Source organism: Pseudopipra pipra, chromosome Z (assembly GCF_036250125.1).
Source record: "Pseudopipra pipra isolate bDixPip1 chromosome Z, bDixPip1.hap1, whole genome shotgun sequence".
NCBI lineage: Eukaryota > Metazoa > Chordata > Aves > Passeriformes > Pipridae > Pseudopipra > Pseudopipra pipra.
In genome coordinates, this window is record NC_087581.1 from 18687097 (window position 1) to 18701706 (window position 14610).

The window sequence follows — 14610 nt, forward strand, 5'->3', positions numbered from 1 at the left end:
AATTTCCATAACTAAACAGCTACAATTTTAGTACAATATCACCTTAACATAAATGTGCATCTGAACAAGTACCATAAAAGAAAAGTCGACTAGACTGTAATATCACAAATGATTGTTCCCTGGTTAGTTAAGCCGAAGTGTTTTATTTTCATAAGTAGCAAATTACCCAGCAAACAGAAACTGAATCACTGACTTATTATTCTAGAAACAGGCCACTGATCACAATTGAGATGCGAAAACATAAAGAAAGAAGGAAACTTAGTAAATCATATTTAGAAACACTGCACAATGGCAGCACTATTCAGCCTGTCCTGTAACTGTTTAGCTTCCTGTATGGTAATTCAATGTATCTTATGTAAAATTCTATTGATTTCAAAGCGGGTTTTTTTCAGAGACAGATATAGATATGTTACTAAAATAGGAATTGGCTTTGTATTTCCATCATGTTTCTCATGGAAGTTAAGGGCAATTTAAAAATACTAAAAAATGCTACATTGTTGTATCCCAAATTACCCTTCCAAAAAACGTAGGGAGGACTATTAAATTTTTTTAAAGAAACCCACCCAGTACAAACTAGATTGTTCTCAGCAAATCCCTTATAGTTTGGCAGACAACCATCATAAAGAATCACATTTCAATCTGACACAGACAGGGGATAAGTTTTTGTTTCAGTCATGGGAACTGTCATTTATCTATTTCCAGCAATATCGTATTCTAAAAGGTGCTAAAGTAGGAGACTAACAGCAGCGAAGACTGGTATGGACTATCTCACCTGTCCCCAGTCTCCAGTGACCCAGCGAGGAGGAGGACATCGGCCTAAACTACAGCGGATGCGCACTGGCGGTTTGTTTTCATCTTGGCATTGCGCGGCTGGAAAGGTTTTTAAAAGATCACTGCTTTTGCACAGAACAATTCGGTGTTTGAATCCCGGGCCACACTTTGGTGTGCACTGAAAAAATATTGATACAAATAAATAATTAGAGTCCCAGTAAAAAGCCAATAAAACTGTCAGAAATGGTATTATGTAAAACAGTGAAATATATTTATGATATTATAACTAAACTATAATCATCATATGATAATAATAATAATTTTTAAATATTTGGAAAGACAAACAAGCTGACAGATGATTCCTTTATTACGTACAAGCTTTTCTAAGTTTTAATTTTCTAAGTAGATTTCCTTCTCCATTTATATTTAGGCTATGGTGTTACTATTTACTTTTATATACATGAGCCTTTATGTTAGGCTTAAGAAAAACACTGCAGCCAAGTAGAAAGATCTACCACATGTAACACTACTATGAAACAAACCTGAGTGTGCATTTCAGAAATTAATACTCTCTGTTCTCAATATAACCTTAGTACAGCCTTTATCCACCTCACTCACAATGAACACATTTTTCCTAAATATACATAAGGGAAGATAAATGTTTTACTTGACTCCACAGAAACCAGATTATTCAGATATACAAAAATATTGTACTCTCTCCCACCATGCATGCTTTCCTCTCCTTTCCCATTTAAATTTTAATTCTGTTTTCACAGTTTTTGTTTTTCCTCATTTTATCTTGTGCTGTTCTAACAGCAAGCAGATAATAAATCATAAGCAGGCCTGATGATCTCCGTTTTCCCTCATCTTCCTTCATATTGGTGTTCCTGCCATTCATCTTCCTTTTTACTATTGACCATTAAGTGTCATGTACAGTAGCACAGCTGCAGAATGGGGTAGAGACAAGTGCTAACAAAATTAAAACTCAAGACCTTCCCCAAATCAGTCCCTCTTTAATAGGAGACATTGCAAGCACAGTTTTAGAATTCCCTACTGGCATGTTAAGCTTTATCCCATAAGCACATCTGCAATATTTGGACCGGAATCAATTTCTGATAGAATAAATTTTACATACAGATTACACTAAGCCTTTCAATATGCCTTTAATATGTAAAGACAAAACATTATATGGGAAATAATACTATGTGGCACTGGAGCAATGTTCAAGAGGTCGCATACCACACATCTAAAACAAGTCAGTATATATATGGGGAAAAAAGAAACACCCCCAAAATCAATTTTCAAAAAAAATTACTTGAGTGATGCAAACTTCACTGTTGTATGCCTAATCCTGAAGCACCTTTGACTAACCTACAGAAATTTTTAAACAGTTCCACAGTATTATGTAAGGATATACCCTATGAATATGTAAAGATTTATATCTATATATCTACATATACCTCAAAACAAGATCTTTAAGGAAATTTCTCTGAGGGAGGCAACTAAACTAGTCAATACTAGTCAATTTGGGTTTATGCCAAATCTTATCTCCATTTGTACTTCGGATCTTAAACTGGGCGGTGAAAAGATGGGTCCTGCAACTGGAGTTTATAATCCAGAACTGCAAAATGGACATATAACCTTTTCTTTCCTATCCTATTCTATTTTTTTCTGTCAAGGTAAGGCCTCCTTATCTATGGTAGTTCAGTGTTCAGAATTCTGATACAGAGTAACCAGGTTCAAACATCCTCACTGTGAAGGGACTTTAATCCCAAATCTTGTGTACACTAAGTGCCTGCTTACTAGAAAACTATGAAGGAGGGAAGTAAGAGAAGTTCTCTGTTCAGAACTACAAACATGTTAACTATAAACAGAGGCAAAAAAGAATGACAATGAATATGTGAGGTCTTCAGTGTCATGATCATGACACTCATCAGTTCTGGTCCAAATTCCAAGGAATATTGTATCTATTTTATCCCATACAAGCATTTCATGCAAAATGCATGACTTTTTAGTAGGAAGAAGCAGCAAGTGCCCCTTCCTACCTGAATACTTAAAAATCAAGTCATTCTGTCAAAAACAAACAGAAAAGTGACAAGCTTGAAAGGACTTTGTCAAAATATCAAAACCCAATGTGCCCAAGCGATTTCATAATCCCTAGAATATGTTAGCAAACAAGCAAGACTTTGGGGACCAAAATTTGAGTCTAGGAGCATCCATTTTCTTGTACTGCTTGAAGACACATTCTTTTATCTAAGATGCCATTTGAGAAAAGTCTTTCAGCTACTAGTACCAGACGAAAACAACATCCCTATGTTCTTTTTTGTGGAGTTATAGTAAAAATTCTACTAAATAAGACGGACTATATCTGATCCCCAGAAATGAAATAAGGAAATAGGTAGTAATACCAAATCACTACAAATAAAAAGCATAAGTTAAATTTAACAAAAACAGTGTATGTCTCCAAAGCAAATGCAAGACAAAATACCCAGAGAAATCAAATGAGGAAGAAGTATCTTTCACTACTAAATGTTTCTAGAATTTCTGACTCCTTCCCTCGAAGTCATGAGCATAAATAATGCAAATTAAATGCCCTTGTCTGATTAAGGCTTTTCTCAAGAAATATTTTTGCTGATTATTATTATTATTATTATTATTAAAATACAAGAGAAATAATTTATAGTGGGTAGAATAATTTTGACAAAGCTCAACTATTGTGAAGTCTGAAAATCTTTATAGAAAAACTGGCATTACCTGAGAATGACTACATTCCAATAGGCTAGACACTGTTAGCTTTCATCTCAATTTGATAAAAGCACTTTTACATTTTCCTGAGGACTTCATTTAATCTTAGGTTTACAAAATGTTTTTGTTTCTCTAACCCAAAAGATACATAATTTCTTTTTTATTATTCCCACTGAAAACTTAAAAAATGTGTAATTATACTGATTGTCAGCAAGTGCCTAAGCAAGTAAAGGACTTCTATAATTGTTTTATTTATATTATGTATTAGTTGTTTTGAGTATCAAAAAAAAAAAAATTTCAAGTTGCACTCCAGAGAAAATTAGCAAGGTTTGCCACTGGTTTCAACGGAAGGAATATTCTACTCTTCAATTTTTGAGTTCACTCTTGTTTTCGTTTTCATGCTTCTGTCAGAAAATCATATAAACATACATATAAAAATGTTTACATTTATATTATTACATGGATTTTAATACATTAAATTTCTGGGAACGATGAAGAGAAAAAAGAAGCTATTTTTCTCATTATATTAAAATGGTATCACCAGTCAAGACAGTCTGACAAGATACAAACAAAATTCATACCAGAAAGAAGCTGGGACTTATTCGCAATCTTGATTAAAAGCTATCACAACCAGAAGTTTATCACAGTTTGAACCTTTAGATTAGAATCATTTTGTTCAAAATCATAACATACTTCTGCTGTATAAAAGGCCATTAAGGCCCTGAGTATGAAGGCCTTAAAAAGTTGTTCAAGCATAAGGATGGCAAACAACAGGGGAGTGAGAATATAAGCAAAAGCATTTGTCTGATAACTTACTAAAAACAAAACAAAAATTCAGAAGTTCACATATTTTATAAGATTTTTGATATAAAAGCTCACTAAAATGGCATTCACTTATAGTTCCTTACAGAAAAAAAGCAGTTGAACAGAATAGCAAATTGACACATTTTTCTTTTGTTCAAAAAGAAACTTACATAGTAAGTGTATATAGTAATAATAAAAAGAAAACTGTCTACAGAAGTTGTTTCTTTAGCTAAGAATAACAGATGGAGAACAAGCAAATGTGAAATTCAGATAGAAAGCAGATGAACAACAGCTACCATGGCAGCTTACACCAGTGTGATGCTCAGAATTCAGTGATTCTACTGAAACTACTGAAATTAGCAGGTAGCACAGGTAACTAACTGATTTTGATGCTAAAGAGGTATGGTCTAGAGAAAGAACTGGACAACCCTGAAGACATTAATAACTGAAATGTAGTGAATTTTGGCAGTATGACATGCAAGAAGATGCATTTAAAAATAATTAAAAAAGGAGGATTAGGATCTGCATATATTAACAGAGTGTAAAATGACTTTAGGTAACTGGTATGTCATAGCTGTGGGAGAGAAGCACCTTATTTAGGGTACACTGACACACTGTAGGTTATTGGCATTTTCATAAGAGGAAAGAAACAAAACATTGAGGCACAGGTGAAACCTCCTCTGGGATAATATATTCATTTAACTCTAGTCATCTGTTTCAAACAAAGATAACTTCAAACTGAAACATAAAAGAAGAATGTGATTGATTAATTAATTTATGATGAATAGTAGCTGGAAAGGAAGAAGTACTGTTGCAGATAGCAAAAGCAAACAGGTATAAACTGGCGTGAAAATACAACATTAGAACACTTCTTGCAATTCAAAAGTTGAAGTTCAGTAATATTTTTCTAAGAGGTACAAACCCACAAACTAACTGATTTTAAAACATAGTTTGATCAATTTATGAAACCAACTATATTATATGGCTGCATTTGAAAGCAAAGACAGACATGGAAACTCAGGAAATCCTAACTTCTATGTACTCTAAAGGGTACGTTGAGATAAAAAGTGGGGTGAGAGAGGAGTCTAGAATAGCAAGAATGTGAAAAGGTATACAAACACTTTCGCACTCTAATTTGCATGAGTTGCAGTTCCATTCAAATGTATCTGCCTTTCCTTTCAGCTGCACTGGTTCAAATTTAATATCTGAATAAGTATAAGGTATACTATAAGCTTAGCTTACACTATACTATAACAGATATCATCATATTTAACAACATATTTTATAAATAGAAAACCAACTTTCAGGTCTGCCTCTTGAGGCGTTTTGCTAAGAAATGTGATGCTTTACATCAGCATCATTACTTCAGAAAAAAAAAGAAAGCAGTTTGTTATGGCTTCTGATACTGGAAATCCATCACCTCTACTATTCAATAAACAATGGAAATGGAAATTACCTTTTACTTTAAAATATTGCTTCATACCATATGGCTAATACAGTTTTTTTTTGTTTCACTGCATTTTTTTTTACTACTTTTCTCTTTTGTGTTTTACTGTTTTCCTACTATGGTTAATCAAAACAGGTCACAATCATTTGAAAAAAACAACAGAACTGACAACACTGAAGGAAAGAAAAAACTGCTTCAATATTAAACCCATGAGGTTTTGAATTTTTTATTAATCCTTTGCTTAGCAAGCAGCAACAGAAAATGTACTAATATTCAGTGATCAGGGCGCTTGTCTCCACTATTACCAATGAGCTAACACAGCAAAATTTCCTTACTTCTGACCAGTCCAAAGCGACCCACTGTGGGGGACAGGACTGATTGTTACAGGGCTCTTTTTCAATAGGCCGGTGTGTTAAACAGTTGGTATTGTCCAGTGTCTCCTCCTCAGAAGGTCCAATCTTTCTGATACAGAGAACCGTTCGTGAGCGCATTCCTCCATCACAGGTCTTACTGCATTCTGACCAATCTCCTATAAACCATCTGGATAGAAAACATTAGGAGACTCAGTTAATGCATTTCAGAAATAGAGTAGATAATTGCACAAACCCCAAGTGCAAACAGCTTAAATTACTAAACCTAAACAATTATTAAAAATACACAATTAAATAAAGTAGAAACTTACAAGTATTTTTACTGAACATTTTAATTTATGCCCTACTGCAATCATATCTTCCAATAATAACACTACTCAGTATTTTTTTCAGAACAGCAATTTCCATCCTAGCCTATAGCAGTTAGAAAGGAGTGTTGAGCCTGACAAAACTTCAGTTATTTAAGTAGATTTGTACTTAACTTGCCTGAAATTATTTCTCTGAAAGTGGTTTGCAACTGGAAATGTTTGGGAACCATTTCTGTAAGTTACATCACAAGTTGAAAGCCAAGCTGTTTGCCCCTCTAGTATCATTACAATAAAATAATTTGATCTCAAAATTGGGCTTTCCGAGAGTTAATCCTCATCTCATTATGAAACATTTCTAAACTTTTTTTAAAAAGTCTACACTGAAAAGCAAAATATTCTTGTTTGAGTAAGTAAAGCAAACACCAGCAAAACATGAATTCATCACATAAAAAATGACCTCAATAAATCTTTTAAAAATTTAAAGCACTGTATGATACGTGCTAGAGGGAAATTCTGAGTGTCTCTTCATGTGTAGTGAAAGTCAAGAGTTGTAAATATTACTTTGTGTTGCTGCAGAGACTAAAGCAGCTACAGTTACATTACAGCAGACTGTAACGTTATTTCTTTTTTCCTACTGATGAATGGCTAATGCAGCAATTAATTGGAAAAATTTCTTCATATTGTCAAGACCAATACTGGTCTTCAGTATTTCATATGTTGACTAGATACTCGCCTGAGTCATCCTTGCAAAGGATGAAGGTGAAATCTAGTATGCTATCACATGTCGCCAACAAGCAAAAAATGCCAGGCATGTCAGTCACTGTAGATGTTCCTTGGACTTGCCTCATAAGATTTTTCAATTTTTCAAACTGCTGTCAAAAAAAAAAGTGCTGCTATCCACTCTTGTGTTACATAATATGTAATATATTCTAATATAAAACTAGATCGATGGAGAGATGGAAACAAATGTGCTGTATTCTGTCATTACTTTCCCAGCAAAAGGAAATTAGTTTGTAATTGTTCATCAAAGTTGCTTATGCTTTTACCAGAATAGGGAGAATTTGAAGGTCCTCAGAGCTTTCAAGAGGCTGAAGTGTTAATTTTTAGTTAGTGCTATGATTTGCCCAAGTGCCTTTGCTCTCATGTACATTTACTATTTATAGTGTATTACAAGACTACTATTCATAACTCACAGAACTATAAGAATATTTTCTTGAAATCTGAAATTTAAGAAATTGAAATCTAGACTACTTAAAACATGAGGAATCAAGAATCCTTCCTTAGGAGTTTGGCACTTTGTATTCACCCTGTGGGGAATATCAGAATGAAGGTAGATGTGGGCTGAACTACCCTGACATGCTGAAGTAGATACTGATTAACACACACTACCCACTATCTGAATCTTGATGACTTCTCTCCATGTCCATCCATGTCCCTGCTGTATTGGATGGAGAATCCAAAGTGTTCCACTTCATGGGCTGTTTTTTTGGTTTTTTTCCTAGTTTTTGTTTTTTAAGTAATGTCAGTGAAAAAAAAAAAAAAAAAAGAGAATTTAACCAGTTTGGAATAACTGTATAAATGCTACTTTTTAAAATACTGATTTGTTAATAGTTAAGCCACACAAAGGAAGGGATAGGGATGTGTTTGGTAAAAAGGAACTGATCAAACATGACCACTTCTCAAGTCCTGCTCTCAGGTAAATGGTCTGAAAGTATAGTTGGTGCACTTACAGCCCTGCTAAGCAGTGTTATCCAAACAGAGTACAAATGCACATCCTTGTAAGATAAACATGTATTTATATACAGACTGTGGGGACAATGATTTTTACCTACTTTAGACTTATTTGTGTGACAGCAAATTCACATTCACACTCAAGATGACAGCAGTGCAATGGCTTCATTTTGCTCTATGTCAAATGAGTAAGGTATATGACACAGCAGAAGTAAGTGTAGAAGACATTGCCATTCTGCAACCAGGCGCAACATGAAGGAAGCAGCTGATACTCTAGGAAGATACTGGCTTCATGAACACCTGTTAGGATTTTATTAATGCACAATAATCTTGTCCCATTCCTCCCAGTGTCCTCCATGTCACAATTTAGCAGTTTCTAAGAGACATTTACAAGTATTGTGCAGTATCTACATTTAATCAGCATTAATGATTTTCATGCTCAGTTGGAATACAGCTACAGATTATCACCAAAGTCAAACTAACCAGAGCTTGGGAATCAATAAACTGTTCGTGTCTTTGAGCTTTTCCATGAGTTTTATTTGTCTTGAAACATAAGAGAAGCTGTTGTGCACATGCTAATATTATTCTCTAGTGCAAAATACCACAACTGTTTCTAAACAGCTTTTGTAAGCTATGCTAGAGGTCCTTGCCACACTTCATTTTCAATCAAATGAGCTGCTGTGTTTTTAATTATCTTTTCAATATATAGCATACAGCTATCTTTAAAAATAAATCTAAATAGCAGTAACCATGTAGGCACCTAATCCTTAAAAACACACAGCATTACTGTACAACACTGAGCATGTTGGAGAGAAAGTTTGACAAAACTATTATCACGAAATGATTTGGTGTATTAAGCAGGTTCTATATTTGCCACCTCTCACATGATCACTTCAACCCAAGTTTTAATATAACATACTTTAAAATATAGCAAACATTTAGGATGCAATATTATTAACTAGGGTAAAGTTATTCTCACCTTAACATTCTTCTATCATTGTTGCCTTTAGAATGGTCCCCAGTTCTACTCTCTGCACTACTCACTGCATATGACACTCACACTCTAAGGAACTGTTTCGCTAGTCTCTTTTCACTTAAAATGTATGACCTGTTCCTCAGCCAAATCAGACTTCCTCTAGCTAAATGAATTTTCCGCAGATGATTTTAGAAGGACAAGATGAAACAGAAAACATAACCAAAAAACCAGACCCAAATATCCTTTCTGATAAGACAAGACATGAATACTAGATCAGAATTTTATACACATTTCTTCAATACGATTTATTATAGATTACAAAGAGTTTTCTATCTATGCAAAAAAGCTGTCCATCTTAGTGATTAATGACTTACTCAGGTGGGCAAGGCTCAGTGTTGCAGGCTCTTTGGTTTTCTGGAGGCTTGCTGTCAGGGTCACAGTAATTGTTCTGTACAGTGGAGCTGTCATCCAGCCTTTTACACACCACCTCTTGTTTCTGTACACCTTGGGATGAAATGAAAGACCATTGATTATCTAACCATTCTTGCTCTTCTACTTGCTCAGGATAAGTGTATTTCACCTCTTGGTTATTAATTCTACCATCCCACTTTAACTCTCTGAAAGCTGCAGCAGTGTGAATTTCAACTGACTGAATGCCCCCTGACCACAATAAAGCTTTTATTTTCCTTCAATTTTAGGCTACCCCACTGACAGAGGATTTTAAATTGCTGTTGTTTTCTAAAACAAAGCGAATATATTTATAGATTTATTAACAGATTGTTTTCATTTATATATTGCACAAAATTCATTCTCTGTCTGCCATCCTCTCCCAGGAAAGACACTTAGATTTCCAAAGAAAACATCACCAAATAGAAAGTGGTCACATTTCAATGCAGAATTATTGTTTATGTGCTCTGGTTTAAAATAAACCAGCAATACTGGGAAACAGTGTTGCATTTTTATACATGTTATCCTTCAAATTTTCTTCATGAAAATAACAGAAGTATAATTCAATATGAAAGGTACAGGTTGTCCCTGTGAATAGTCATTTTGTCTGGCACTTCCAGATCTTCTTTCATTACTAACCATCAAAAGGGCAATTTAGAATTGATTATTCCCAAAACATAATGACATATCACTGCCAAGGCAACATTATAAGGTAGCGTATTAAACAGATTTTCTGTTGTGTGTGGTTTTTTTTTTAAAAACAGGACCTAAAGAAAGGCAGTGAAGAGCCACTGATATGACAACAGTGTATTGTTGTTAAGACTAGTACATACTGACTCCTCTCTCTTTAAAACAAACTGTATGATGTTCATTAGCATAAAAAGACTGGATTTGCAATTCACATGCAGTATTTGATTGAACATAACTAGTTATAATTCTGAAATAATGAGATTATTTGCATTATAAAAGTTGCAAAAAGCCCTGTACCTTTCTTAAAACCAGAAGCAATTATTTAACTTTTTCCAAAATGTGAAATGCATACAACTAAATGGGGATTAAAACCTCCTGGCTTCAAATATCTGCCAACTTTACTTTACAGCCATCTCTTCATTTTAAGGCACATACAGAATCATAGAATCATAGAATGGTTTAGGTTGGAAGGGAACTTAAAGATCACCCAATCCCCCTGACATAGCCAGGGTCATCTTCCACTAGACTGAGTTGCTCAGAGCCCCATCCAACCTGGCCTTGAACACTCGCAGGGTTAGAGCATCCACAGCTTCTGTAGGTAACCTGCTCCAGTGTCTCACCAACCTCAAGAGAGAATTTTTTCTTAATATCTAATCTGAACCATTTACTGCCATTCCCTCTTGTCCCATCCTATAAAAAGTCCCTCTCCATCTTTCTTTTAGGCCCCTTCAGGTACTGTATAGCTGCAATTAGATCACCCCTAAGCCATCTCTTTTCCACGCTGAACAAACCCAGTTCTCTTAGCCTTTCCTCATAGGAGGAAATAATACCTTCCTTTGGTTCTTGACAAATAAGTGGAAGATCTAAATATTTGAGAAGCTGTGGCAAAATTCACTTTGAATTCTATAATCTATGCAAACACTGCCAAGAGATGAGAATAATTAGAATCAGATCTGAACAACCTGATAAGGAATATTTCTAGCAATTTTCTACTCAAATTTTACCATGATGAGAAATCATATTTTACAACTCTAGCCGAACGTGGCAGTGCTAGCTGACATACAAGTAATGTTCAACCTTTCTACCACAAGCTGCCTTAAGTTTCTTGGTGGCTGATAAAACAGGCTGAATATGGCCTTCATACTGATATTTCCCTCAAATACAACTGCTTAAAAATAATAATTTATTCATACTTTAGAATTAATCATTTTAATGAGGCATACCATTCTCAGAAATATATTTATCAGATAACATATATATTAATGTTTCTACTGAACTTCCTACTGGTATCAGACACATTTCCTTCTAGGCTTTGGCTAAAAATTGGCAACCTTAACAGATTCATTTCTGAGCAGTTAAGTAATAAGAAAATTCTATGAACACAAAGGATCACTGTGCTCAGTTCTAAAAAAAATTTGTCAGGTGTGTTATTTATTGAATGTTGTTCAGTAGTGTATCACCTATAAGACAGTATTCACTACTATTCAGTTACACAGTGAAGAATCTTTAATTGATGCCAGGAGATACATTAATCCTGTTTTTAAAAAGTTCTGCAACATTTTGTCACATGGTATATAAATTTTACATAATTGCTGTCTAGTTACAATGTTATTCAACATAAAATCTCAGAAAAAAAATCAGATTCTAACTTTTAAGACAAGAAAAAGAAATGGAAAAGCTAGAAGTGCTGTTTTTACCCAGACAACAGCTACAACTTGGTTATGCCCTGTGGGCCTTGAAAAACTCTTTTTAAATTATCAACTCTTCCCTGAGTATATGGTCTCTCTTAAAATAATTTAAAAAGAACAGCTAAACCAGTTAATTTAAACTCTGGGGGGAATAATTACAAGTAGTTAGAGAGAAACACTCTGCTTTCAAATCTACAGATTCATAGTTTATAATAAAAGACATAAAATGTCCTCATAACTGGTCAATGCAATCCTTACAAAAAACCCAAACTCCAATGTTTTCATGACCACAATTTCCAGAGAATTGAGATGTTTTGCAGATTTCAATTCACAAATAGTCTGCATGACTTTCAGCAATTACATGGAGCACATTTTATTCTTGAATTAAAATTGCAGGCATGTAAATGCCGTATCTATTTTTAAAAGCAATCCCAAAAATTGTGGTTTGTGATTGCAACAGTTAATTATAAAGATTCCAGTACCAATACATAGTGAAGCTTGCATCACCAAAACTAGTGCATGCTGGTTAACCCAGACATACTTTCTGAGCTCACTCATCAGATCACAAGATATTAATCACAGAGCCAAACTTACATTTTCTTTGGTGAGGAAAAATATGTTTTATTTGTCTAAAGATAGTTTCATAATTCATCTGAGGGCATGAAAGGAAAACATAGTTGGCACCACTTTACACAAGTGAGGAGCAGCAAAGAAAACTGGACAGCAATCAATTTACTTAGTATACTGTTTCATAAAAATTCACATAAATACCTAAGACATTTAACTCATCTGGAGATGAACTGTAATAGAATACATGAAATCCAAACCAATGCTTAGGGTTACCGACAAATTCCAGATAAGAAATGCTGCTATTTGTTCCCATTTATTGCTAGAATTAATTAAACATGGAAGAAATTAAAAAAAGGAGCATGCACTTATTTGAGTCATGCATTAAAAAAAAAAAAAACAAACCATAAAGGATTTTTTTCCTTTTTTCTTTTCCTTTGCTGGATTTTTTTTAAACAATACCACCAGCCGTTCCTTATTAAGAATACTTACTGATCTGGACACAGTCATACACTTGACCTTGGAAAATTACAAGATAACATATAAGGAAAGACATGCATGAGAGTAAATAAACTACAATTCTGTGATCTGTAAGTGATATATATCACCCTTTCCTCTCTCTTTCCAGATCTCATTTTGTTTCATTACCTATTTCTACATATTTTATTTTTCCCTTTCTCAGTTTTTCTCATTAAATGATACTCAGGTCGTTAAAGAAAATTTTCTGTTAGTGCCATCCATTTTTTCTGATTTCCCTGTGTTCTCTCCTCTCCCATTCTTCTCTGTACACAGAACTTTGCACTGTACATTCTGGTATTCTCTGGCATTGTTTTCTTGTCCAAGTTTGCCACCAGCTATAAAGACTCCATAACCTCTCTGGGCAATCTGTTCCAGTGCACAGTCACCAGCACAGTAAAGAAGCCTTCCTCATCTTCAGGTGGAATTTCCTGTGCATCAGTTTCTGCCCATTGCCTCTTGCCCTATTGCTTGGCTCCACTGAGAAAAGCCTGGCTCCATCTTTTTGGCACCTCCCTTCAGATACTTATTGACTGGAGACAGTTGTTTCTTCTTGAGGTTGAATGGGCCCAGCCCCCTCAGCCTTTCCTTGTAAGAGAGATGCTCCAGTCCCTTAATCAACTTTGTAGCCCTCCACTAGACCCACTCCTGGAGCTCCACATCTCTCTTGTACTGAGAAGTCCAGAGATGGACACAGCATTCCAGACCCCACTGGGGCAGGATCACCTCCGTCGACCTGCTGGCAACCTTCTTTCTAATGCACACCAGGACACCACTGGCCTTCTTGGTCACAAGGACACATTGCTGGCTCATAGACAGCTCGCTGTCCACCAGGACCCCCTGGTGCTTCTCTGCAGAGCTGCTTTCCAGGAGGTTCGTCCTCAGCCTGTGCTTGTGCCTGGGGTTATTTCTCCCCAGGTTCATGACCTGCACTTGCCCTTGTTGAATATCAGACAGTTCTCTTCCCATCTCTCCAACCTTTGTCAGTGAACTTGCTGAAGAGGCATCTGTCCCTTCATCAAAGTCATGGATGAACAATACTGGCCTAGTATTGAACCTGGGGGACACCACTAGTGACAGGCCCTTAACTAGCCCCTGTGCCACTATGATTCCCTGGATTCTGCCATTCAGTCAGTTCTCAATCCACCTCACTGTCCATTCATCCAGTCCACACTCCTGAGTTTGCCTAGGAGGATGTTGCGAGATACGGTGTTGAAAGCCTTGCTGAAGTTGAGGCAGACAATACCCATTGCTCTTACCTCAGCCAGGTGGCTGTTTCATTATAGGAGGCAATGAGGTTGGTCAAGCATGATTTACCTTTAGTGAATCCATGCTGGCTACTACTGATCACCTTGTCTTCCACGTGGGTAGAGATGGCCCCCAGAACAAGGCACTTCATCACCTTCCCAGGGACTGAGGTTGAATGGCCAGTAGTTCCCTGGGTCCTCCTTCTTGATCTTTTAGAAGACTGGGATGACATTTGCTTTCTTCCAGTCCTCAGGCACTCTCCTGATCTCCAGGACCTTTCAAAGATGATCATGAACGGGCC

At 35.6% G+C, this 14610-nt stretch overlaps 1 protein-coding gene across 5 annotated transcripts in view; it reads right to left on the minus strand.

Annotated features, from left to right (window-relative positions):
• Positions 1–14610, minus strand: part of ADAMTS6 (ADAM metallopeptidase with thrombospondin type 1 motif 6) — a 146756-nt gene that overhangs the window by 9913 nt on the left and 122233 nt on the right. For all 5 annotated transcript variants that reach the window (XM_064642755.1, XM_064642753.1, XM_064642754.1 and 2 more), the window contains exons 21-23: positions 9528–9657; positions 6103–6307; positions 773–949 (exon numbers count right to left, since the gene is read on the minus strand). In XM_064642755.1, coding sequence (XP_064498825.1) covers positions 773–949; positions 6103–6307; positions 9528–9657 — 512 coding nt within the window. The remainder of the gene's footprint in view (positions 1–772; positions 950–6102; positions 6308–9527; positions 9658–14610) is intronic.